Genomic DNA, 27,627 nt, shown 5'->3' with positions numbered 1-27,627 from the left:
TAGAAATAATTTTCTTTCAAACAAAACTACACGTTGGTCACCAAAGGAGTCTCATCTCTAATAACAAGAAAGCGTTTAACAAGGATTCTTGCACCATTTCAGGTATAGCTGTTTTAGTTTCCTGCTCTCCACAAATCTCCTTACAAAGATATCCAGTTGGTTAGAAGATGCATGAACAACCTGAGGCAAAGCAATCATGTCAAAGACCAGAAAAATGTATTGGCATAGGACAGCTTTCCTAGTATAACACCCTAGATTCAAGTGGTCCTCGTTGTATTTCCCTTATAAACCTACTGCATAGCTAGTATGAAGCACAAGTCCTGCGGAAAGAACAGTATACAGTCATATACCCTCTCCTGCTCTCAGCTGTAGAATGAGGACAGCAACATACCCTTCCCTCCAAGGGCTTCTGCAGTGATGAAAACAAAAAACTGTCATATGTTCTGGTAAAGAGATAATGAGGGCCATTCATATACTCCAGAAGAGTCTTTGTCTGTCATAATCTGCAGGCACAAGAGTGTCAAAAAATAAGGTCGCACCAGGAATTATAAATCTGTCATTTCTTAGGCTGTGTTTGCCTTAAGCAATTTTTATTTCAGGGTCTTGCACATAAATTCCTAAGGTGTCTTGGAGGAAAAGAAAATAGAAAGGCTGTTAATTGCATGCATATGCATGCAGTATGCATATACAGCCCTAAATATCTGCTTTCTTATGTCATGGACCCCCATGATTCCAGAACTCACCACCCTGACAGGCCTCGTTACTGAATGCTGATCTACTGCTGCCTCTACTTCTCCTGCCACCAAAAGTGCCGAGAATGCAGACTTCTGCCAAATACACAGACTTTAAAAGCTATTCTTTCTGCTTTCTTATCTTAAGCCAAAACACTTATTTTCTGTACCACATACTCCATAATATATATGTAGAATACTTATTGGCACCAGCAACTACTACATTATACTCATGAAAAACAAACTGTTCCAAAAACTCTCCAGATTAGACAGGTTGTATTGGACATTGCCTGTTGAACCTGATCCTGAACTTCTGCACACATCAGATGATAGAAAAAGGCTGTGGTTACTTTCGGAGGAAGCAGGAACAAGAAAGAGATGCATCGCTAGCACTAAACGCTGGGCCTGGAGGGTGCTCCTGGGCAAATCCCATCCAGAAGATGAGAGACTCTCTTATTATCTGGTGCCCTTTAGCAAGGCGTTGGGGGTAGAGGATGGGTCCTGGGAAGCTGCTCTTGCTCTCACAATTTCCTCGGCAATCCCAGAGCTGTTCTGGCTGTGGCTTTGAAGGCTGTGCGGTCAGACAGAGGACACCGTGCTGACATTCAGGCACACCTAAAAGTTTTCTTAAGGGATACAGGCAATGGCAAGAAAATTTTCACTTTCTAACAGGCTCTCTCTTAGTTAGAATAAAATTTGGGGAGTCAAAGCAAAGATGCTTCCCTACCCCAAAGGCACCTCCCCAGACAGAACTTATACTCCCGCTGCAAACAAATCCAGTTTTAGAAGTTCCTCTTCCCCCTCCGCTTCCCCTAAAAAAAGAAAAAAAGATCTTTTATAATGCAACACATTTGGTGGCCTAAATATAGGCGTTACCAGATTGTCCACTGACGCAAAGAGGTCATAACTGGAGAAGGTGAGAAAATGACTTAGTTTCCATAAGAAAAATCAGCCTGGAACAATTAGCCTGTGAATGGCACTAGGACAGTGTCCCAGAATGCTAATTATTTAAATGATTGGGGGGAAAAAGCTTAGCACTTTGGGAATACTAGAGTTAAGTTCTCACATTTACACCTGACAAAATTAATTCATGTGGACATGAAACACTCTCAGAACACATCTGAAAAAACAACTGCTTTTTGCTCCAGCGTTCTTATGTCATTTCCTAATCTCCTTATTCAGACGCTAAGTGTCACCCACTATACCCAGTAATATTGGCATCTATGTCCAGCATAGAGAAAGGAAAAAATTTGTTATGTGTTTGCAAAAACACCAAGTTCCTTTGAGAAACATCCTTGTCTTCCAGGCTGCTTCTTGCTTCTCACACTGATATCTGGCTACCATGCACCACTCCCATCTTCTTTACATGTTTTGGTACATTTAAAAATGCTTTCTTCAACTATAGTCAGGCTTTTTAACACTTTTTTTTTCTTAACTGTGAGAATTGAAACACCATACTGAGTTCTGCCCTTCAATAAAATTGCCTACACAGCTACTTCTGACCTATGAGCGTTTTTTCTTCCTCCCTTTTTTTCTCTACAAACCCACACACATAAGACAAACTTAGATGGCTTGATTTTTTTGATTAGCCGTCTGCTGGACCAGTATTAGTTCACATAAACATGAACACAGGAAAAAGTCATGGACAAAAGAAAGCGAGGATTTCACTAACCTTTCGCCAGGGCTGGGGGAGCTGAAACGGCCCGTGAAGATCTGAGCCAAAGGAGACCAAACTGGGTAGCAGATTTACTCCCGATGGCTGGTGAGCGAGTGAGCAAGCAGTGAGAGCTGGTGGCTAGGAGGGTAGGAGGAGCATACCAGGGCAGGTGAGTGGTTAGGAATGAAATTAGAGGACAAGTAGTCAGGAACTGCAAATAACTAAGCAGGCTGCGACGTGGAGGAGGAACAGATATTTTCTGCCGAACTGCCCTGAACTGTCAAGCATCCCTATTTTTCACTCTGCAAGGAGAAAAGAGGTATAAGGATGAGAGAAGCATCTCCTTTCCCCCGCCTCCACCAGCCTTCCCTATATGCCACCAAAATGCTCTTTGCAACACCTGCACACCAAGATTTTCCACTGTGAAAATAAGATCAATGAGCAAGAAAGCGCAGGGAGCAGGCATGTGCGTGCACACACCTGGAAAGGGGTGCTTGAGAGCTGCAGTTGCTTCTGAGCACCGTTCACTTCTGGAAACTTTCCTCCTCTGTAAGGGGAGCTCTCGGCATCAGCTTCCAGGCTTTTTATGGTCAAGGTAGCCGCAATATTGTTGAAATGCTGAGATTGCTAAAGCTAGGGGGTTTTTGGATGGCCTCTAAGAAAGTCTCCGAAAGCCTGAGGCAAGGCAGACATGATTAGTCTCCAGACTAAAATTTCCAAATACTCCTCTGGTGAGGAAAAGCAAATAAACAAAAAACAAACCACAAGCTCTGACCTAGAACTTTGCTACCAAATTTTGTGTTACGACATACCCCTGATGACTGCAACACCTTAAAACTTGTAAAACTGCATTCATTTTCATCATGGATGGCTTGTGGGTGAAGTAACTTTAAAAGTAAAGTGATGAGCGATCCTTCATGACCCAAATCTCAGATCAGATGCCATTTGAAAATCTGAGAGGATTCATATCCAAGCCCACAGATTCAAACCTAAGCAAGATCAAATTGAAGCCAAAACAGCAAAGACCTTAATTTTCCAGTCAAGATGCAGTAAAACCTCACAGAGGAGAGGAGATCGTGGGGGTTGCCACTGGGAATGACAAACCCCTCATACTTCTCAAAACATTTCTGGTTTAACATAATTGAAATCATCTGAGAAAAATCTGGAGTTCAGATATTTATAGCATTTTTGACTAAAATCTTTCACAATTTGCTCACAAGATTTCAGTGTCACTGAAGCATATTCAACATTGTTTAACCCCCAGCCTACATGAAAACAACTTCCTCACACCATCTCTTAGTAAAATTAATGACTTTCTTAGCACCCCATCATATTTTGATTGTGTCTTTTTTTCCATATTTCTACTTTAAAAAGTGATACTTTATACTCTTTTCAGCAGGTTGTTTCTGCCTTGTTTTTCACAGGGACAATTTACCTCCAAATGCACTAAAAGGGAGCAGAGCAGGTCATAGCATCACCACAGCTCACAGCCTTCTCTAGCAGTACACTGTGCCCTGCATTGTACAAAATCATTGCTTAGTGGTTAATATTAAGTTTTCATGCTAATGGCTAGCCTACAGCACTGACAGTCTTTGGTGCATTGCACAGGTTTAGCAAATATTTATGCCTTTAGTATTTCTGGCTATTCTGAGACAGCTTTGGTCGATCCTAAGACTCAGGTTCTTTTCTACTAGCAGAAATACATAATACATGTCAGAGTTTTTAAAGCATGCTTTCCAATTTCTAGCAGTGCAATCTTCTATGAGTTGGTTCTACACATTTCTGTTTCATGGGCTATTTGTAAATAGCATTCATCTTTGGAGGCCTACAGTTCTAGTACTGAAGCACCAAAGAAGTTTTTACACACATCTCAGAGCACTTTCTGATGACAGAAATCAGTTGCAAATAATCTAGCATACCTTCCATCTGCAGAGCATCCATTCTGTGGCTATTAAGGAGGACTTTGCTTTCTAGTCCATCCAAACTGACACATTTAAATGAGTGGAAAAGGAAAAAAAAAAAGAGAGAAAGAGGAATAGTTCTACAACATAATTACACACCTATAAATAGCATGTTTTCCATGTGTGTCAGATATCAAATAGCTTAATGACAACTGATAACTGACTGATTTCTGCAATCTGCTATCAGCTGCTATTTTGAAAAGAACATGAGCTATTCCTAATACCACAGTACAACTCCACTTAGTTGTGTAGGAAGCTTACATTTTTCAACCAGATGGCAGGTATATACTATTTTAACCAAAATCCTGTTTTAAGAACATTGGTCGATATAATGACAGTGCTTGACAAGCCAAGAGGCATATGAAAGTAGATAACTACATAATACCATTTACTATTGCCCTTTAAAGAAATAACATACTCATGAACGGCAACAGATGGGCTAGGCAGTCAGGCTGCATGACCTCATTCACTGGAAAAAGTGTTTTGTTTTGTTTGTTTTTTTAATTAAAATTCAGCCTTTATTTCCAAAATATACTCTGTAAAACTCATGTCTGTATCAAGCCAGAGTCTCTAAATCATGCCTGTATCAACCTAAAACCCTCCCTAAATCAATCTGAGCAGAGCCGCTCTGTTACATTCATTACAACCCGATTAATCCACTCAACTGCATTAACACCCAACAGGGGGGAAAAAAGCCCAAGTATAGCCACCTCTAGAATATAGGGCTTGATATAATAAAAATAATCTGTTGTAGAAGATCTCTGACGTCAAAGCAATGTCTGCTAACTAGCAAATAAATTATTTACAGCAGCATTTCTACCGCAGCAGAAGACCATTATCCTGTTTTGTTTCATTGACATCTCTTAAATAGCAATAGCAAACATTAGCTGTGAAAAACAGGTTACATCTTGCAAAAGCAGAAATAACGCAGATTTTTTAATGGACAGGAGTTCAGAATTGCCTTAGCCTGGAAGCATTTTCTCTTCTTTCTCCGCCCCAGGAACAGAGTATCAGCCCCCTTTCATATCTGACCAACCGCAGCCTCGTATTTCCCCCTTTAACACAGGACGTGGTTAACCGTTCCATAGCTATATTATGTCTGGGGTCCTTCCTTCAAATAAAACGCAGAATCGAGAAGAGAAATATACTCTCCGTGACTGTTTAGTACAACTGAAACACCCCAGGTGTCACCATGGTTTCTCCTCTCTTCAGTGTCAGAGACCTTCTTATATTCAAAGTTAACCTGAGTGGAGAAGATCCAATGTCCTACCAGTCAAATATACTGAGCCTCAGGCTTCTCCAAAGCTATTCCAAAATGTTTAGGAGTAGCTGACTGTATATTTACTTTTGCCTTTTTTTGGATGTATGCCTACGTGAGAAGGAAGCAAACTCTCTTTATATTTCACACCCATACCCACAGCATTTTTTCAGGGTGTTGCTTTAAAAAAAAAAAAAATTTACAAGCTAGTTCAGCTCCAAACGGCCAACCACACAATCACTTTATTTTCCTCTGGTTTTACTCACAGGGTTATTTTCTCACACACTCCTGATGTGATGAATGACTTGTCTGAGCAAGCAAGGTAATGCTTTTAGGCAGCAGATTAGAGAATGCAGAAGTATCCAGAGCCCCAAAAGCACCTACTGGGTTGGGTCCTGACCAGTGAGCCTTGGCTTTCCATCCACAGCCAAGGCATCACAAAGCTCGTAACTCTTAAAAAGGCTTATGCTGGGGAACTCGGGCACTGAGTGAGACACTGAAATGTCCCCATTTCCCAACCCTTTGTCAGAAGGCAAGTGTGAGCATGACTTCTGTCAGCAGGAGGTACCTGGGCTCAGCCTTACTAATAATTGTAATAATAGCTACCATGTCACCAACCCAGGACAGACTGTGACAGCCACACGGGACATGCAGCCTTCTGGTGACAAAGGAGGGCAACTTCTTTCTGACTAACAAGCAAAGCGAGTCCTCATATCTCCTACCCCACTCCCCAGGACAGAGAGCACCGTGTGAGAGACATGTCCCAGGCCTGCAGGATCATCCCTTACGCTGCCTCCAAACTGGCCTCCATGTCTTCACTCTCTTCATCTACACTGTGAACAGCTGCTTGTTCATCCCTAAGCCGATCCTTGCCCACCACAGCTGCCTGCCTTTCCCTCCCTTTCATGCTTCTTCATTTTTAGTTCATTCCCTCTTCCACATTTTTGTCCTCATTTAACTGCTTCAAGAAACCTGTCACCTCCCTGACCTTTCTGTTGAGCACTCCCCATAAAAGCAAGCAAAGAAACAAAAACCCAGCACTATGTTTTTGCACAAACAGTATTTAAAAAGCATTACAAAACCATCAACAAAAAGAGTCTCAGGGACATCTTCTACAATGTGAAGGAAGGACAGCACATATTTTACCCTTGACCACCTCTGACCACACTAAGAGCCAGGCACTAATGAACAGCAAACTATAAAGAACGTCCTGGAGCAGGTTTCCCAGGGAGGCTATGCAGTCTCTGTCCTCGGACATTTTCAGATCAGACTGGATAAAGCCCTGAACAACCTGGTCTGATCTCGTGGCTGGCCCTGCTTGAGCAAGAGGTTGGACTAGAGACCTCCTGAGGTCCCTTCCCACCGGAGTTACCCCGTGGTCCTATCCCATTTGAGGTTCTCACTCATTTTTGGCCTCATTCTCCCACTTTACACAAGGCCATTTGGGATTTCCCCATTTCCAATCAACACATTGCCTACCATTTACTGTCTGGGCCAGCAAGTTCTCACAAGCACAGCACCCTTGCAAGGATTTCAAGACCAATTCACTGCAAAGGCATAAAAAGGGACCTTCCTCCAGTCAGGATTGCTTATTTGAGGTCTCAGGACTAAGCTTGTCCTACACCTAAACGCTCCCAGTCTGCTCGTTCACACACAAGCATCAAACACTGCCTGCCTCCCACTAAGACAGCGCTGGCTCCCTTATCATCTGCACAAAAAAAGCCTCTCTTGATCTTTGGCTGTCCAAAATACCTTGATAAATCATCCTCTACTAGCCTGCCACAGCCTTCTGAGCAATAGGTTTTGGTAGGTCCACAGCAGCCTTTGCTGCGAAGCAGGCTGGGAGAGCATTCAGCCAGCTCCCATTTTGAGAAATGGACCTTTTTTTTAAAGGCACCATCCTGAGACAAGTTATGATAGCTCTTCTGGGAATGACAGAAGAGGTCAAATCCTCATCATTTTCCTGAAATACCCAAAGGCCTTGTGAAATCTCTGTGAAGCCATTCCTTCCCATAGCTGTGCAGAAATTCTTGGGAAATGTACCTATACATCAGTATAACCGAAATAGCGTCACACAGTCATAGGGCAAATTCAGCCAAGGCAAAGGGTTTGCCCTAGTAACGTTTGGCCTGGGCAATGCAACTGACACAATTTTCAGTGGTCTCAGCTCACTTTCTTAGTGTAGACAGGCCTTCACAAACAGGCAATTCAGCAGAAAAGGAAGCCAAGTAAGTCTATGTAATTTCATGTATTTTGAACTATTTTTACACATACAACCAACAGACAACACACACAGAGTTAGAAGCCAAGAAGCGCCTCAGCTAGAAAGAAGAATGTTCTAGCATTTCTCTGTAGGTTGCTTCATGGTTTGCTTTTCTGCAGTTAAAGAAAACCTGTATAGATCTGGCAAGAATAAAGACATCACTTTTTTAGCGTTCTGAATAACTGAAAATTTGCGCCACATTAAAATCTTAACTGGTATCAAGAGTGAATTTCACAAGCGGCAATATGAAACACTGCTGGGAAGTAGCTCTCTGCCACCTCATTTCATAGGCTCTCCGCTTGGAACTGCGATTGTAACCATCTCGGTGCAAAGACAATCCTGACATTAAGAAAACATTGCTGTAATAGGAAAAAAACAAAAAAACCAAAAAACCACCAACGCTCTTTTCAATGTGAGGGGAGATCCTGAACGGAGGGTACGCCTTCAGCACGGAGCACGGGTTGGCAGCCTCACCGCAGAGCTGTTCTCAGGCTCCCACCGCACCGAGAGCCCGGCCAAAATGCCGGGTCCCATCCCACCGGTCAATGGCATGGAGCACTTGGATTTCTTCTCCTGTTGACCGTGGCTGAATTTACAGTCCCTTGAGGCGCTGGGGCTAGGGCAGGCAGGCCCCCAGCAGCTGGTGGGGTTGGGGCTGGTTTCTGCACCTCGGCACAAGCCGGGGGCAGGACACGACACATCGAGGGTCACGCTGCCCCTCTGACCGCGTGGGCTGCTGGTCCCCCAGCGTCCATGGGGCGGCACGTGGCAGACGTACGTCCCCAGCCTCCACTTAGACAAAGCTTCATGGCAGGAGAGGAAAGAAGGAAAAAAAGAGATTTTTTTTAAAAAAAAAAGCAAAAACAAAGATGCACACACAGAAACCTGAAACCCAGAGAGATAGTGGCCCTGCTATCATTGCCTCAGTTGGTTTACAGCCAGTACTTTTCCATGCTTTCCCATGCTGCAGTCACATTTCCAGTTCCTTTGCAGACCTACCTGGAGGGACTGAATAATTTGCATCTATCTTTTCCCAACATTCCACATATTATTTGCATGTATCGTGAAAGGGCGGAGAATAATAGTGCTCAGTACAGGAAATAAATACATTTAAAAAACAAATCAGTCAGTGCTGCCAGTCAGACAGATGCAGAAGTTGACAAAATACAGCCTTTCATTATTTTTTCATTCCAACCAATGCACAAAATACATGAAATATAAAAGAGCGCCTCACATTGATTTTTCCAGCTGAATGGAGCTTTGACAGTCAAGAACGTTGCCTTTTTCACATAATAAAATGTGATTTTCTATCAATTGTACCAGTAATGAAAACGTAGCATACAGCACAATCCCCTGAAAGCCAAGAAGTCTAAGTCAAGGTTGAGACTGCAAGTTGCAAAATAGGAGCCTCAAGGCAAGCGAGGCAGGAGATAAAGGAGAACTGGTGCCCTGCCACTCATTTACTTTTCTACCGATCCCCCCTAACGGGTTCCCCCTCCTCCCTCTCCTCGTGCTGATTGGGAGGGGAGGCCAGAGCAAAACCATCCATCTGGTTCATATCACCGGAAAGACTGCCTATTCCAGCTTCTGCCAAAGCCTGTCATTAGCAATCAGCATAAGAGAGAGTATGAGAAAACGCAGTACAGCTAAGACAACAAACTTAATACATTTAATGCACTAATCATAACAACAGTACTCAATTTTGTTCTTTATAAAAATATCACAGGAGTCAGATGGGTCATCCTGGTAGCCTCATTTTATCAGAGAAAGTAATTCAATAGGCAACACAAATGTTATTTTCTTCTGCCACAGTATATCCATCAGCACCTATTAGAAGCATCTACTGGAGTGAAATATTGCAAGGAGGGATAATTTCCTTGAGGAGATATGAAGCAACAAAACCTTGCTACCCATTAACACACTTTGTCTCTTTTTACTTACAATATAATAGCCATGGTGTTTAAGTCCTGATGCAGCCGTTATATGAAAGTTTGGAGAGACGGCCACCAAAGTGCCTGCCTTCTTCTGCCACTGAAGTTCAGCACAACCCTTCCTGTCTGCCCTAGCCACGCTAGCCAGGAACAGCAATGCCAGCATTTACACAGTTTCGACACAGAAACTGTTATTCTCACATACTTTCCTTTAAAATTCATTTCATCACCATTTCAGATGAACAAAAAGTAAAACCTAAGACCATAATCACACACAGCTCCACAGCTCCCTCCACAGTGATCTGCAGCAAAACCTTCCACAGCTGCTAACGTGGGGTCTGAAGACCCGCACAAATGTCTTCTGCATTGCACTGCTTGACTCTACAGATAGATGAAAGCAACACTGCAAACTGGGCTTTTCAGCCAGTTTTATTTCCCTCAGGAATATAATCAACCCCCCTAATTCCTTGAATAAGAGTGTCTATTAATTACCTATCTGAAAGTAATTAATCCTGACTGGGTTTAGAAGTGGTCTAGAGAGGGGGAGAGAGGGAGCCGGAAAGCTCTAATCTTTTACCATACTCAAGTGGCCTCAATATTAGAAACAAAACCGGAGCAGCTTGTTCTCCTCCCTGCAGACAGAGAGGACTTCTTGCTTGGAGGGTTTGTCCAGTTCTCTACAAGCAGCATTTTTTTCCTGTCATTCTGACAAGAGCTGCACCTGATTCACTTGGCTGGATGCTCCAGCCTGGAAGAGAGTGTGAGAGCAGGCAAACAACTCGGTGTCTCCAGGAACGCGATCCAAGATCGCTCCTGCGTCACGGCACCTCCTCAAAGCTCACAGCAACACTGTGACTGACACCCGCGCGGGCAGGGCAGCAGTTAAAGCTGCCAAGTTTCTTTTTAAAGACTTCCTGTCCCTCCAGTCCACTATACTGGGAGCAGGGACCTGAGATGAGAAATGGGGAGGAGATCTCCTTCAGAAGGGATTACCATGTCTCTATATCTAAAGACGACATGACTCCAACTCCTTTAGGACTGTCCCCATGAACATCCCTGTCACCTAGCTCGCCTCTCTTAAGCTTCCTCCTTTTGTTAGGATGTTCCCACGCAGATCTAATAATATTCTGAACAGATGAGTGAATTCGGATAACAGCTCTTTCTTCCTACTTTAGGAAAATATTTCCCCCCATTTGTTTCTCTCATCTTCCTGCAGTGGTATTTAGCTCCAAAATTTAATGACCCATTTAATGAGAGGAAGAAAGTCTTCCAGGAATAAGTTGCCCTGGGCTATTCCAGGGGCTACTCAGAAGTGAGATCTGATCATCTGTCCTCCTCAGTAGAGGAGAAATTCTCAGAGCTCAGATAAAACACAGCTAGACACAGAGGTGGAAAGGGAGAAGAGATTATTTTCCCTTCATTCTCTCTCTCATGCGCATTTTGCTGTGTTTATCATCTTAGTGCTTTAGAAGGTAAATATCACTGGGAGATGAGCCCCAGTCTAGGTCTGCTCTCACTTGCTACATGATAATAAATGAGAAGCTTTTCAAAATGTCATTTTTTCCATTTGTGAGCCAGGGACATCTATTTGTGCTTACCTACTGTGAAGTTTAGTTTATATCTGTTTGCCAGATGAGCAGGGAGCTCCAGCGGAAGACGACCAGAAGATGAAGGGGAGCCGATCTCCGTTCTCGGTGTCGCTGATACACCAGCGCATGCAGCCCTCCAGGCCGGGAGTGCTGACTCCGTGCAGAGCAGCACGGGCTCAGAAGGGGTGCTGCCTTTGCACAGCACCAGGGCGCGATGCCGTGCAGGGACCTGACAGGGGCTGCAGACAGCACGGATGCACTCGCGGCGGCGCAGGACGGAGACGCTCCTGCACCCGTGCCGGCGCACTGCTACATCATGTCGGGTGACTGACCCAGTCAGCCCCGGCTCAGGGACCTCTGTACTCCGCTGGGTCTGCCTCCAGGACAGTTTAAGCTGATTTAAACCAGCAATGCTCTGGGGTCTTGCCCTCCTCCCCAGGTAACCATGCCCCTGGCTGCATGTTTGCACCCCGTCCCTTGCTCTCACACTGGCATTCAGCAGGACTTGTGTGGGGTCCGCCCAAAAACATCAGGTTTTGGTGGCCTGGCCCACTACAGTGAAGCTAACAGAGGCCTCCAAATGGTCAGACAAGCACTGGTGCCACAGCACGGAGTGGGATCACAGGAAAGGGCAAGATGGCTTAAACTGGCCTGACCTGCTGCAGAAACGCAGTCCCCGTCAGCTCCTACTAGCGACCGGGTTAGGCTCCATCGCACCTCCCACCATTCATTCCTACTGCCAAACCTCTGTCTTGCGCTATCCACGTTTTGCTTTCTTGTGGTTTCCACTCCAGTTCCTCTGGATAATTATAACCATCTTTATTATCTCCTTTGTTCCATTACTAACGAAGCTGGCTTGACATTTTACTCCCATCTGCTGGGTAGTAAACTGCTGCGCGCCAGTCTGCTTGCTTCAGGTTGCTCTTCTGATCCTGGGGATCGTTCCTCCTCCCAGGAATGGGGCGCGCAACTGTGCGACACAGCTGTGGAGGAGTCCTTGAACTAGTCGTGGAGCACTGTCCTTACAGGAGAGCCAGAGAGGACAAGAAGGAGAAGAGGGATGGACGGCTCTGCAAAAGGCAAGAGAAGCAGCTCTGGAGTTAAGAGGCATGGGGGAAACAGCAGTTGGCCCCAAGAAAAGAAAATGAAGGAAAAAGGCTGTGTGAGCAAGCCAGTTGCTGAAGACCAGCCAGTAAGAAGAGGCAATCAGGCTACTACTGATGGATGAGAGCTTTCAGTTTCCCTCCTAGAAGATGGGAAGATCAAAACCTCCCATAAGAGAAGAGGAAGTTGGAAACGGGTGTGTAAAATCCCCCCAGGAACCAGACAGAGCAAGAATTGAGCTCAGAGAAGAAGAGCGCACTGCGAGGAAATGCCCCTGGCAGGGCTGGAAGATGCGATGAAGGAGCAGGGAGGAGTGCAAGGTGCGGCAACCCCCGGGGCAGGAGAGCGCCTGGAAATTGCAGGATCCAGTGGGGGGGAATAGGGAACAACCAAGAAATAAGGAGAGTCAGAAGGGCCACAGACAACAGGGAGTGGAGCAAAAAGAGGGAGATGAAGGAATACAGCTAAAACAGCAGGAGAATAAAAAAGTTAAAAAATGAACAACCAGGTAGACTTGGGAACGAAGCAGTGGGAGGAGGAGAAATCACTAGGTCTGACCAAGGTTTTCTCTATTGATGCCCACAGGGTGCTCCGGCAAGGTCTGCGCCTGTGATTCCCCTCTCCTCTCAACAGCCAAATGTTTTAAAATGACCGTCGAGAGGTTTAGCAGCTTCAAAAGCAGCATTATTCCCTCCAGACCGCCCACAGCCCAGGCCACTTGCTTGCCTGTCATTTTTCACCACTTCACCTCAGGTGGACCTTGCAGCTGTAAAAAAGGGGATATATGTGTACATTTTAAACTAAAATAAATAGAAGTGGATAGAGAGAAAATGGGTTCCAAAAAGGAGTCCAGAATAAAAAATATTCTGCAAGCTAGCCAATGCCCATGCCCCTTTGACAGTGCTCTTCAAGATACCCTGTTTCAGCCATGGCCACATAGAGACATTCTTTATGGGAAAGTGAGCTAGGAGAAATGTTTTTTCTTGCATCTTTTAAAGCTATGGATCACGAAGGCTTTGCTTCCCTTTTACCGTTATTCTCATCTCTAACACATTTAAATTTAGGACTTTGCTGCCGTTTTTCACCTTGCATATTTTTATTTTTAAATATTAGAAGATGTTGTATATACAAAGCCAGCGTGTTGTTTAGGCACAGTCATTCACACCTAAACAATATAAAGAGAAAAAAAAGTGGGGGAGAAGAGACAGGCAGATGGTGAGCTGTGCAGACAAGCATTACAGTCAGTGTTACTGCAACATAGTAAAATATAGTTTACCAGAACTTCTACCTCCATGTTTTTACAGGCTTAAAAACGCATATATAAAGTCTTGCTGTCAGGCTGAAACTTGGGAGCTCAGGTTTCAGCTAAAAAGCACATTCCTAGTGTTGTCATACTTAAATTAAAAGAGTAACACATATATATCGAAAAATCTGTGATTTGGTGTGCCTCTAAACTAAAAAAAAAAAAGTTTACTTTAAAACTTAATTTTGGAGAGGTTAAAAAAAGAGTAGAACACTATGACACTTGCTTTGCATCAGCTGATTACATGTGTTTGTAGATATAGTCTAAGTGATTATATATATCATTTTCACATTTCAGAAATGTTTGCCCAGAATTCAATAAAGGTTCTGAATGTAAAGTAATGCATCACAGTAATAGTGTTGGGTTAATCTACATGGAAAAAGAGCTTTGGACAGAGTTTTTAAGTGCATAATACTTACTATTGCATATACTTTATACAGCATATACTCTGCTTACAGGATTGTGTCCAATGACTGCAGAAATATATTCAGTGATATTCACATACATACTGGCCTCTTATTTCATTTGAAAGTACTGCCATTTAAAACAAAGGCAAGATTACTCTCATGGAAAAACAAAATAAAGCAAAAATAATTCACACAGTGTTAAATCCAGATAGAGAGAGCCCCCAAAGTTTCAGCACTCTCATGCTACCTTATTTTGGTCAATGAGGAACAGCTGTTTGAAACAACAAAATGACAAACCAAACAACTGCATATAAAATGCAATTCAGAGATAAAAAGAAAAAAACATTTAAAAAAATTTTTTTTAAAAAGTCAGCCTGTGTTAAGGTGAGAACAACCCTATTGAGATGGACCAAAATGTCCCAGTTTCCAGTCCGCAGCAGCAGCCAGCAGCACTGCTGGGGAAGACTACGAGCGCCCAGCGACGCTGGGTGACCGGGTGCGCTGAGCATCCGGACAGCTCCGGCTCAGGTATCCGGGATCTCTCGAGAGCTCAGTCGCCGTTCCCGCATCTCGCGCTATGTCAAGGCAACCCAGCTATGATGAACTATCGTCATTAACAGTGAACTTCTTTGTTTTGATGAAGCAAATGAATAATTATGTTTCCTCTCTAAGTGCTCTATAAATCACAAAGCCGTTTAGCCACTTAGCTTAGGGCTGTCAAATATACTTTGCAATGGCCAAACACAATCCGTATGATAAATTTACACAGCTGAAATTTTCAGACCACCACTCTACTCTGCTTTAAAGCCGTCACAATTGCAAAGAAAATCATCAAGATGAGAAGCAAAGCAAGACACAAAGTACTGGTATAGCTGAATCTACAGGCAGCCTGACCCACTAATACTACAGGATGTGGGAACTGTAGGAAAGGAAAAAAAAACAAAGTAGGAGACTCACAGTTGAAAAGAGAGGAAAAAGAAAGGAAGAGAACAGGGAATAAGCATCTGCAACCTAAAGGGGCGCAGATTTCTTGAGGAACGTGACAAGCAGACACAGACTAAAATAATCCATAGCTAGCAGACAGAGATAATACTCTCCACTTTGTGCAGTCTTGCATTTTATGGCAGCAGAGAGACCAACGTTCACAGAGAGCAGCGCAAATTTTTGGAACTCCCGAGGCCGCGCTGCAGATGAGCGGTAAAGAGGGATTTGCCTCTGTCCACCGCTGGGGCCAGACCTGCGCCCGTTTTCCCGTGCTCCAGCTCAGTTCGGTTTGTCGAGGGCACTATCGTGGTAACCTGTGCCAAAGGTGTCACAAAAACACAGAGCTACAAGACATTTACTCCATCCTCTTTTCTGCTACACTGATTTTAACCCACAAGAAATGAAGCTTGTAAAAACAAAACAAAACAAAACAAAAAGCACTCTGCCGGCACGACAAGCAGAGCCTGGGAACGGGAGGACAAGCCGGACGCTTTCTGAATCGCTAACACAACCCGACGCGCGGTGTCGCCCGTTTCACCCGCTTCTGCCAGGGCGGCAGCAAATCTGCCTCCGCTGTGCTTGCTCAGACCCATCGTCTGCAAGCGCGGCTGGAAGCAGACGCCTGTATTTTGCTTCACATTTAAAGGGGAAAAAAAAAAAAAAAGAAAAGGTATTCCGCCCCTTTCACGAGTTCCTTTAAACCTTATCTATCCAAGCCTCGGAGAGCCCACGAAAGGGAACGAACCCACTCGTCTCCTGAACCAGCCGAGAGATCTGCGCGCTCCCTGGCTCACACGCCAGGTGAGTCCCCAGCGCCGTTCCCGCGCCTGGGGGGGCCCCTAGCGGCCCGCGCCGCTGCGCCCGGCCCCGTGTCCCGGCCCGCCAGCCATCCCTCTTGCCTGCGGCGGCGGCCACCAGCGCGCATCTCCGTTTCGGACCGACCGGGGGGCCAGCGAGGCAGGCAGGCAGGCGGCAGAGCTGCGCCAGCCCTCACGGTAAGTAACCCAAGCTGCTCCCACAGACTGGCAGGACAAAGTTGTCGGGAACAGGATTGCAAATAGGATCTTACTACATCTACCCGTTATTCGGGGGACGAGAACTGCAGTAACTCTGTCAGGTTTCTCCTTTCTAAGCAGTTATCGCTCCTAACCACCTTCCTTCCATAAACAGCTCCGAAATTCTTACGCAAACGCCAAGGATTTAAGACCTGTTCCTGCTGACTTTTTAGACTGCGTATATAATATATATTCACCCACACACACAACATTTTCACAAGGTTTCCTCTCACTCCTCGTGCTCCGCCTCCCAGAACAGGCCCCCGGAGTCAGTAAAAGCACAACCACAAAACCAGGAGGTGTTGGCGAGGACTGCAGATCAATTCACGGCTGCCGCCCAAGCTGCCGATGCTGGCCCTGGGGCCACCGGCCACAAGCTTTCCTCTGCCGGCTCCTCGCCTTCCCCCGCGTGCAGAGCTGAACCCCTAACCACAGGAAGAGGTGCCCCACTCGGGCTCAGCAGGCTCCGGTCGGGACCAAAGATTTCTTTTTTCTAGCTTCCCGCTACAAAATTTGGATTTGCAATAGGATCTTGGTCAAGTCATACAGCCTCCCAGTGTCTGCTCATCGATTTCTGAAATAGGGGTAACAGTGAGGTTGCAGGCTAGGCCGAATGCAGGGTTACGCTTGCTGCAGTGCGAACAGCCACCCCACTAACCCTGCCAGGGCTTCGTGGTCAGGGTGCAAACTAGGCAGCCAGAAGTCAGTCACTTGCAGAAACCAAGGGAAGAAGCTGCTACGACAGCATTTTCTACTAATACCAAGTTTCAATGCAAACACTGTGGATTCTCTGTTTCAAAGTGGAATGCCAGCTGAGGCTGCATCACTTTTGCTCACCTCTAAAGACACGCCACGGGCATTTTAGGTGCGAAGGGACCTCGGGAGGCCTCTAGTCCAGCCTCTCCATCACTGACTTCAGACCAGGTTACTCAGTGCCTGGTCTGGTCGAGCCCTGAAAACCTCTGAGGACAGAGCTTCCCACAGCCCCTCTCAGCAATTTGTCCAATGGTTAATTATCCTCAAAGAGATTCTCTTTTTTTTTTTAATCCTTGGTCAGAAACTCATGTTTCTGTTTGTGACCACTGTCCCTCAGAGCCTGGCTCCATCCACTCCCTGACCTCCCCAGAGGTACAGGCACGCTGCCATCTCTTCTCCAGGCTGAACAAGCCTCGTTCCCTCAGCCTCTTTCCTAGGGCACGTGCTCCAGGCCCTCGACCACCAGAAAACCCAGTAATTCGACTGGGTTACATAAATTGCTACTAGTATTTTAGATAAACTAACATAAATACTAAAATGCATATATGTGAAGCCACTGTTCTGGGATTGCACAGCTGTCTAATAAAACAACAACAAACCTAACAACTCTGTATTTGTTTAAATGAAAAGCAGGCAGTAGAGAAGCTCGTTGGTTTATGAAAGGGCAAGACTCCTTCACGGCAGCAGGGGGAACCTAGTTACCAGTTTTCACAAGTCATGACTCATTACGAAACGTACAGGAGCATGTTCAACTCCTTTAAGACGTAATGCCTTCAACATGAGTCATATTCCAAAACGCTTCTGCGCTTTCTACCTAAACAGTCCTCTGATTCACATACCAAAGAGGAATAAAGTGATAATTTGATGTAGGTAGATTACCTGTAGTAAGACAGACATCATACTAGACAAATACACGCTGCGGTCCAAGAGATCGTGCTCAGAGCCTTGCCCTTGGGGGAAAACTAAAGGAATGATTGGCATCTTCCTATATGTTGACGGATTGCAACAGCTAAAACAATATTAGTGGAAGAAACATACCTCTTCCAGGAATTCTGGCTCAAACTTAAAGCCTGCATCATCACCCGCGCTTAGCATCCAACGACAAAACACTTTCAGAAAACGTTGGGCTCTAACAGATTGCATGAGACCATCCGTACCTTTCCCTACTAGCTAGCAAAACTCACCGCAAGCAGAGCTACAAAGCCTAAACAAAGCTCGCACCAAGGGACCAAAGCACAGGAGGCAAACCCGAGCGCCATGGCAGCTTCCTGCGGGGGCACAGACGCAGCGCCCTGGCTCACAGACACTGGATCAAACTCTCAGATTCAGCTGCCTCTCTGCAACCCAGGAAGACGACATCAAAACTGCGTGGTCAGACCGGTGAGCTGGCTACTCTGCTTCTGCGCCCTGCAGTCAGCAGTTCCAGCTTGCTCCCAGTCGTCTGCAGGTCTGAAAAGTGGTCACCGCTAAGGATCTGCCCCAAGACGTGATGAAACCACCAGCAAGAGTCCCATTGACTTCAGGTAAATTCAATCACCCGCCATATCACAGGCTCCGAAGGAACTTGACACAGGCAAAAATTAATATTGCTGCTATTTTCGGCACAAAAAGAAGTTCTTTTCCTTCCATTTCTGGGGACATAGTTTAGAAGCTTATCTTCAGTCAGGCTAAACAGAGTGCAAACATGCACAGTTTCCTTTTCTTCTTACTGACTGTGCATCACAGGGAGAAGTACCATACTAACTCAGAGCAGACAAGTATCAAAACTGCCAGTCGGCAGCAGGGACTGCCCACGAGTTGGAAAGTTATTGATTTCAAAAGGGCACACCTTTTTTCCTTCAGCAGCGATCGATCACTATTCTTCAACATATCCAATGCAGTAAAAACACCACTAGCACTCAGCATGCCAAAGCATACTCAAACTGCTCCAACATGCAAAGCCGGAATTAAAACAAAGAGTTATTTCTGTTTTGTTTTATTTTCTTGCTAATGTGGCAATTGTTTGAGGGTCCTCTGCCAAGAGCAACCAGCTCTCCTTTGCTGAGAGCTAATAAAGTTGACATCAAGAGTAGCGCTGTCCTGCACCAGACCTGATGCCACGGATCAGGCGGAGGCCGAAGGGCTGAGCAACACACCACGTCACGGGCAGCGCTCGCAGCCTGGTAAAACGCACGGACACGATGCTACAGAGCCTGAACTAATCAGAAGCAAATTAAAACTGCAACGCTTTCAGGGGCTGGCTTAAGGCTCAACAAGATGGGCTTCCCCGTGTTTCAAAGGCTGCTCATTAGCTATTTTCTGCTCGACTACCCGATTGCAGCGCTGTACACACTGGCGGCGTAGGGATTAATAGCTGCGCTTACTAGAGACTTTATGAGCAGCAGGCCACTGCCAAGCTAGTGCAAAAATCTCCCCCTGAGACCCCTACAGGAGTTAGTCAACTCAGCATAAACCCAGGGTACAAACAGGGAGTTTATCAGATGAATTGTGATTAACGCAGCCCTAGGAGCAGAGAGGCGAGCGCTGCTCCAAACCAGAACCTGGCTCAGAGACCCTGCTCATGATTATCTAAAGCCACTGCGAAATCGCGACACAAACACATTCCCAGGACCGTTAACGGGATAGCGCTCTGCTTAGAAAGGAGAAATCCCCCAAAACAGAAGTGGAATAAACAGGTAGGCAGCAGTAGCACCGAAACGCCGAGGGTTGGAGAGGGTTACAAACTGATCAGGGGTCAATGACACACAGCTTTCGTAAAGACGACCAAAGGCCGTACTTACCGTAAATCATACGTACAACACGAGAGGTAGGTATTTCTCTCTGCTCAGCAGTGGCGAGGCTGCGTCCAGCTCTGGGAGCAAGCCTTTCAGGATGACGTAGGCATATTAGGGATGGAGTCCAAGCAGCAAGCAATAAGAGCCCAAAGAAGTTTAGAAACACGATGTGTAGAGAAAGGCTCGGAGGATCAGGTAAAGAGAAGGCCACAGAGGTGACAACTGCATCCTGCAAACATACAATCTTGAAAATATATGAAACTTTATGAAAAGGACAATGATCAGCTGTTCTACTGCAAGCTGAAAAACGAAACTTATTAGCTGTACCGTAAGGTTTTAAGCTGTGCATATTGAGAAAAATCTTTCCGACTACAAGGAGAGTGACGGCCTGGCACGGGATTTGCTGACAGGTTGTGAAATCACCCTCCTCAGAGGTGTTGAGGATAACCATGAGTCCTCCTTTGGGGCAGGGAGATGGATCAGGAGAGATCCTGACGTTCCTTCTGGCCCTAAACTTCTCAAAGTGCTCCTGTTACACCTCTTCTCGTCAGCAGATTATTAGCCTTAAAAAATAAATAAATAAGACCCTGTCCTTCATTTATCTCTGTGATGATTTTTCTCCCGGTCTAGGTCTTACTAAGCCACCAGACTGCATCTGTGCGTCAAACGTCAGCGAACAAGAACTCCTGCGTTCCTACATGTAACGAACGTAGCGGATCCAGAAAACATCGACTCTGCCAGCTTTGTGACAAAACGCACTAAGTTACCACGGCAGTATGCCCTTCGGCCTTACACAACAGCCACAGGGCCTGGCTTATCAGCAAGAAATAGAGAGTTTTGCTGAGCAGCAGAAAAGAAAGCCAGAGGTGAGGGGCAGTAGTGGATAACTGAAAGATTTAAAACTAATATTGCGTAGTCGTATCTGTTTCCTGTTTCCCGAGTCAGAGGAATTTCCTGTTTCCTGAACTAGCTATTTAAAGAAAATACCGACAATGGAGGGGTTTTTTTCCCCCCCTCCTAATTACACCAAATCAACTAAATTAACAGGGCCAGCGCTCCCGAGCACACCTTCCAGGGAGGAGCGCTGCTCGTTTTCGCTTGCGGCGAGCGTTTCCAAGGGCAAGACGCTCGCTACCCCACCAACGCGCTTTCACTGGAAACTAGCGTCCTGGTGGGAGAACAACACAAAAGCAGCAGTAACTTCCATATCTGTTTGCTAACAACAAGCCTTACTGCGCTAGCAGAGGGTGGCCAGAGGGCGAGAGGTGGCTGCTGCAAGAGGGAGGCCCTCGGGTCGCAGCGCCGAGAGCGGTGCCCCACCGCCGGCCCCGAGCCGCCGCTTCTGCGGTCGCTCTCGATTGCTCAAGCGTCAGTTCGATACCTGAAGGCTGCTTCTCACCAACCGTGAACCTGGATGCTTCTCATTCCAGCTGGTCTTAACGCTTTAGTCAGGCAAGCGGCAAAAAGAAATCCCAGACTGCTCACTTGTGTGGTATCTCTGTCACGTTGTCATTTCACGTTTTTTTTTTTTTAAGTGTAAAATTTAGCAAAGCATTAAAGAAAGAACCAACTGCTCCTTTTCTAAATAATGTAAAGGTGTATCCTGGATAAACAGCTTTATTTTGAAGGTATATCCCCCTGCAGGACAACTTCAGCGAGATCTCTGAACACCTCGGGGGGAAAAAAAAAAAAAGACTTAAAAATGGAAGTACACGTGTGCTGTACATAGTGTATTCTGAAAACTCAAGTTTTGTAAACTTGATATGGTTACAATTGTTTGTTTTCTAAAGAACAAAGGAAAGTTACATTCACATGTCTGCAGCGCTTAAGTAGCCTAAGAATTAAAAATAATTCTCCAGGTCAGTCCTGAGGTAGAAAAAGCAGCATGCAAGTTTCTACTATTATTGCAGCAGGATTTCATACCATTTTGCAAAGGGAAAACAAATAGGTTGTGCTGCAGAAAGGCTTGTTGGGCTCAGACGCTTTCATGCAGGAGACGATGCAGGCAAAGGGCAGCCAGCGCTGCTTTTATGACGGGACAGAGCTGGGCTGTGTGACACCCCTCACTCCTCTCAGCTCACACATGCACGGGCCTGTGGTGAGGGTGGTAGCAGAAAAACATTCACAGCTGAGCATTTCTACTGCCCAAAGGCAGCCTGTAAACACCCTTCTCCTTCCCGTCCTTTGGGGTGCTATGCCTGCTCCTTTCCTGGAATGACACATGGCTCCTTCCTCCACACACTTGGCCGTGACCTTGATCAACAAGTCTTAAATAAAAGCAAAAAATTTAGGACTGTGCAAGCCTAATCTAGGAGCAGAAGGCAAAGCCTGAGGAGGTGCTGCCAGGTTCTTGCTAATTCAAGAGTTTCCTGATGCTCCTCTTCTTCCTAGCTCCACCAAGGAGAAGGAATACATTCACCTACCCATCCACCAATTACACCAAGTACATTTAAACAAGCCCAAATTGGGGGGAAAAGAGGGAAAGGGAGTTGGACAGGACTGCCACTACCCCTCAGCTCCCTGGCATCACTCCCATGATTAAAGGAAAAGGTAAGATTTCTTAGGCGGAAATGCAAGTGGTGTCCAAGCCACAGCCTGGGAGCAGCAGACAAGGACAAATGGGTAAAGGAGAGGGGCTAATGCTCTCTCTAGCTACAGCTTCACCACACCATGCAGGGCTACATGTAGAGCAGGTCTAGGAAAGGTCAGTTCTGATGGGAGCAACATTCAAGTTTTGCCTCAGATTTCTGCAATACTGAAATTAAACATTACTTCTTTATTCATATTACCCAAAATATTTCACTGCTCTGACAAGATATTTGAGTTTGCGTACAGACAAGTGTCAAAGGGATCAAAAGATCACATTTCCTGCCATTTGGCATTGAGAAACATACACTGAATGGAAATATACCTGTTCACCCCAGCTGCAAAACCACAAACTACTTCTTGCAAAAACCTGGTCCGTTTTTTCTGGACACTTTCCCCACCTGTTTCCTGGTAGGGAATAATGTTCACCATCCGCAGGGAAAGAATGGCGTTTAAGGTTCAAGGTGGTATCACCAGCAAATCAAATCAGTGCCATATGCATACCCCAGCTCTACTCCACGCGTGCCTTCACACCATCACGCTCCGAGGTTGTGGGGGGGAGCAGCGGGCAGGCTCCAGCCACTCCTGGGCCTGCTTCACACCAGCAAACCCTACTCCCAGGTTGACAAAAAACCTCTTTCTAAAACCCTGTATAACCCAACACTTCTTCTTGGCTGCCCTGTGAGAGGTTCAGGCAGAATCAGGCTTACGAAGCCCAAGAAAATCTGTACAAATGTTTCACAGTGACATTTGATTTTCTTTCTGTGAGTGGAAGAACGCCTTGCAGCCAGTAACTATTATCCTAGAGTCTGGCCAGAGTTGTAAAGACACTATGTCCATCTGACCAAGGAGGAGCTGCAAACATTTCTGCGTGCAATTTGTGGAGACTGTTTGCCACAGTCCTGGAGGCTTCCCAGCAAGAAACCATCATGGCATTCCCAGGATCTCAGTGCCTCAAAGGGCGGTGAGCTTAGGACATGTTCAAACAACTCCAAAACATTAACAGATGCTAAAAAGCAAATTCTCACCACCTCTTTCACTCTTCCCATAGAACAACTCTGGAGCTGGACCTGTCACTGCTGCTCTTCAAGGCCCCTGACAGAATAACCGAGGGCTATGCAAGCCATTTCCTACAAGAGAAGGACCAAAGCTGCCTCCTAGACAAGCATCTCTCAAAACCAGAACATACAGCCTGCAGAATCATGCCCAAAAGTCAGGATAACACATCACAGGCAGCAATACGTTATTTAATGAACTGAACGACCAGACCTTAAAGACCTGCCATCATTCAGGATGTCTGGAAGGAGGCAAAATTAGCTCTGATTTCAAAAGCAGCAGAACAAGTGCAAGCTTGATAGCAAGCATTCTGCAACTCCTGACCTTTGGAAAATATTGGAAAAGGTGTGAAGCAGGGAGGACCAAACAAAAAAAAAAAAATCAGTGCATGCCTAGACTGCTGTTGCACAGCTGAGCACTTCCCGGCCTTCCTCTCCCGTGCGGTGGAAGCGGCTGGCAGGCAGCACACGGCTGCTGCTAATGACCTAAGTGACACGAGTACGGAGAGCAGGGACCAGCGAGCCTCGCTCACACGCTCACCGCCATCCCTGCCAGCACCAGCAGGAAGCATCTGCCGAGACAAATCTGGTGCAGACCACGGCGACGCACGGGGCTGCCAGCAGGGCAGCGACCAGGGCTTCGAGTTCAATTTCTCACCGCGCCAGGCTACGTCACCTCGCTTCGCTTGGAGAAACATAGGCAGAGAAACCAGACCTGATTTTTTTTTCATATCAAGACAATAGACCCCAGAGAGGAGCAAGTCTGTCCACCTTTCTGGCATATAAACTGTGTCCCACACAGTGCAAATGAGCACATCAGGTATTAAATCAAGGGCTTGCTCGCTGGAAGTGTTTTAGAGTATGATGCTGCAGGGTTTTCCGCCCTCACCGTATACAACTCATGGCCTTAATCCTGCATATTTCTGCCTTCTGCACTGTGATTTTATGCTGCAGTGACTTCAGTCTGAATTAGTAAGACAGCCGTTAGTAAGACAGCTAGTACACCAAGAAAATACCGGACAAATGCTAATTAAAAACAAGTTCTGAGTTTAGGTTTTAAGCACAAGTGGAGAAAAAATCACTACGTGTAGGCTAGGGGCTTGAAAAAGGTATTGTAAGATATTCTAATGCCACTCCTGCAAAAACTGTTATCATCATGAATTATTTTATGAACAAATAAGTCTCCAGTCCTGGCTATCTGCAGACCGTACACATTAGCAGAATCTAGATCAAAGTTATTCTGACCATTTAGATAAACAAGCAATTACTTAGCCAGTTAAAATCAAGTACAGAGCCACTTTCTCCTCGTTCTCTTAAATACAATGAAATTGTTTTAGATATATTTGTTCTTAAATTCTTATCTTTTAAGTGTTATTTCAGGTACCGTTTACATGTAATAACCTCCCATTTCACATTTTTCAGCTACCAGCGTATATCTGCCAGAACTCTCAACTATTTTAACCATGATTTGCTCTCGGTGAACTAGCAAAAATTAGCACAGCAGAAACTCAAGCATTTCGTCACTTCGGCTTTGTGTTTTCTGAAGGAGGACTTGGACTCCCGGCTGCTGGCTTCAACTTCCGTGGAAGTTCATCACGTGGCTCATCGAGATGAAGAAAAGGCTTCAGGAGTCATTTTAGGGGGATGTGATTCAGCAAATGTGGCATTCGAGACGAAATGGGCTAGCACGCGAGAGGGTAAAGGAGACAAAGAGCACATCTGAAAGGTGAATTTCAGAGAGGAGACGTGACGCGGAGAGTGATGGGGAGGCAAGAGTTGCGGAGGGAAGTCAGCAGCAAGGGAACAGCAGCGATACCAGAGAGGCAGAAGGGAGGAAGGCGGCTTACAAATGTAGAAAAGAAAATAACAACAACATCCCCGCACAACGGGGAAGCAAACCAGCAATGAAACCAGGAAAGGAGAAAGATGGGGAGGAAAAAAAAAAAACAACAAGCAAAGAACAGGTCAGGTGGTTTGCGCTACACAGGAAAACGGCTAGGTTGGAACAAGCTCACAGACTTGGGGAATACTCTGGAACTGAGATTTTTCAGCCCATATACATGTGTTTATTTTTCACCTACCTAAAAGAGAAATCAGGATTCTTCTTTTTATCTGAAGGATATCGCTGTGTCACTAAAAGATACCACTATTTGCATAAAGTGGATAAACACAATCAAGTCAAATAAAAGATGCAAGGCAAACAGGACACAACTATGAAAAAGAGAGAGTGAAGGTCACTGCTAGGCCAGCTGCACAGCACCTTAGGGCTATATTTGCACTTTGGAGCACTTTGAACTATTTTTGTACTTAACATTCATTTTAACTCACAGCATTTCAGGATAAGTACAACATGTACCTGGCAAAACAGAGTCCTATTAGTAACAGATACTGAAATATATAGATAAAAGTGTAATGTAAGAAATCAAAGCAGGTGCTATGGATTTGATCTAATACATTTATGTCCATGCAAGCCTTCTGGACCACTATCAGCTCCCCAGACTTTTCATGGGGCAACATGCAACTCGGCAACCAAATTTCTCTTTGAATTTCTCTTTATAAGAATTATGCGACTTTGGAATCAGCTCTAAACCACGTAAAATGGCCTCACTGACTACCTGTTGCTTTCGAGTCGAGCAGCCCTGGAGTCAGGAGACTGAGGAATCACTAGTAACAACAGGGTTTGCAACTGTTCCTTTCTATACGCAGTTCCTACAGTGAGATCAGGACACGGTAGGTACAAAAATCAAACAAACATTTGAATCCTCCTTCCTGCTCCCCAATAACATAAGCCTTTGTATATATGCTTTGTACAGTTGATATAATGCTACAGCACAGTAATACACTTGATAGAGATGCTCCATACTACCTTTTTTCTGAACAATTGACTTATTTACGGGGTTTAAACATTTACTTCTGTTTTAAATGGCAAGATTTAAAATATACAGATATCTACCATCAGAAGATCACTACACATCCGAGTCTCGTGCACAGTACTATTCGCATGCCAGGATCCAGGTTAGCCGGCCTCCAAAGTTTTAAAGTCCCTTTTAAAGCTGATTCCTTCTAAGTTGAGTTTAATCTTGTAAAAAGCAATAAGGACATGCTACTTCTATTCATAGAGCATAGCTTAGGACCCCAGATCTGAAAGGTTATTTATCTGTCATTCATTAATGAAAGAGAAATTAGTATACCCCCCCTTCCCTGTGACCCTGCTCCCGTACCACCTGGGTTAATGGGAGCTTTGACCTAGAATTCAATAGGCTTTGGCACAACCCCACCAAGCAGCTACTGGGGCTGATGGGTGCGGATTTCACCATACACCTACCACAAGTTTCCACGGACTAGCTGGTTGGACTCACTTCTGCTCTTTCGAAATATCAGCACAGCTTCAAATTATCAATGCCCACGTGCAAACAACAGTGCCCATGTGTTCAGGCTTCTGAGTCAGAAGGGGATGATTTTGTTTTATTTAGGTCCCAGGCACGCTTTCTTCCTAAAGCTTCCTCTCTGCTCTCATCCTCAGATTTTGAAGTGGTTGGCTGGCTAATGTCAGGCATATTTGCCAGCGGCACAGGTAGGTCATGGCCCAGCTCAGCAAGCTAGCATCGCTGCTGTGGTCCTGTGACATGGGCAACACAGGTTTCACAACCGTGGGTGTTCCCATTTCATGGTCAGACAACTTGAATACAAGCAATAGTCTCAATAATTAAACGGCAAGCTCATATTTAGCGCTTTTCATCTGTACACGCCAAATGCCTTACGAGAGAAATGTGTCATTATTGCTGTTTGCAATACAGGGAAACTGAGGCATGCAGAGATTAATTTCCTTAATAAATTCATATAGTAGGTTGAAATAAAGCTTAGGAGGGGACCTGTTAGCACAGGTTTGAACCTAAATAGCAAAGAAAATGAAGCTATTATCTGCATTCCATCGACTGCTGCACTATATGGTTATACACGGGCAGGAGTCCAAGCAAAGCACCTAAACGACTCCTTCAGCTCTAATGAAACAAACAAAGCCCCAAATTCACATCCTCACCTTAACCAGAGTAATCCTTTAAGCTTTGCCTACATTTGTGCTGACATCATATTATGAGGAGCTCTGTTGAAAATGTAAAGGAGGATAAACCCAGCAGATGAGAACAATCTTTAACACCACATACACATGATCCTGTCCTCCCTAACTTTTCAGCTTCTGAGAGAATTTTTCCAG

At 45.3% G+C, this 27,627-nt stretch overlaps 1 protein-coding gene across 3 annotated transcripts in view; it reads right to left on the bottom strand.

Moving 5' to 3' along the window:
- STOX2 (storkhead box 2) overlaps positions 1 to 27,627 on the bottom strand; it is a 156,729-nt gene that overhangs the window by 102,872 nt on the left and 26,230 nt on the right. Inside the window, exon 1 of one of the 3 annotated variants that reach the window (XM_068942590.1) lies at positions 19,780 to 19,804. The exons of the other annotated variants lie outside the window; for them this stretch is intronic. Coding sequence (XP_068798691.1) covers positions 19,780 to 19,789 — 10 coding nt within the window. The 5' untranslated portion in view covers positions 19,790 to 19,804. Of the gene's footprint in view, positions 1 to 19,779; positions 19,805 to 27,627 lie in introns of those variants that run through there. 3 annotated transcript variants of the gene reach the window in all.

This window comes from Struthio camelus, chromosome 4, assembly GCF_040807025.1.
Source record: "Struthio camelus isolate bStrCam1 chromosome 4, bStrCam1.hap1, whole genome shotgun sequence".
NCBI classification, from domain to species: Eukaryota; Metazoa; Chordata; class Aves; order Struthioniformes; family Struthionidae; genus Struthio; species Struthio camelus.
This window is presented reverse-complemented; position numbering and strand designations above follow the sequence as displayed.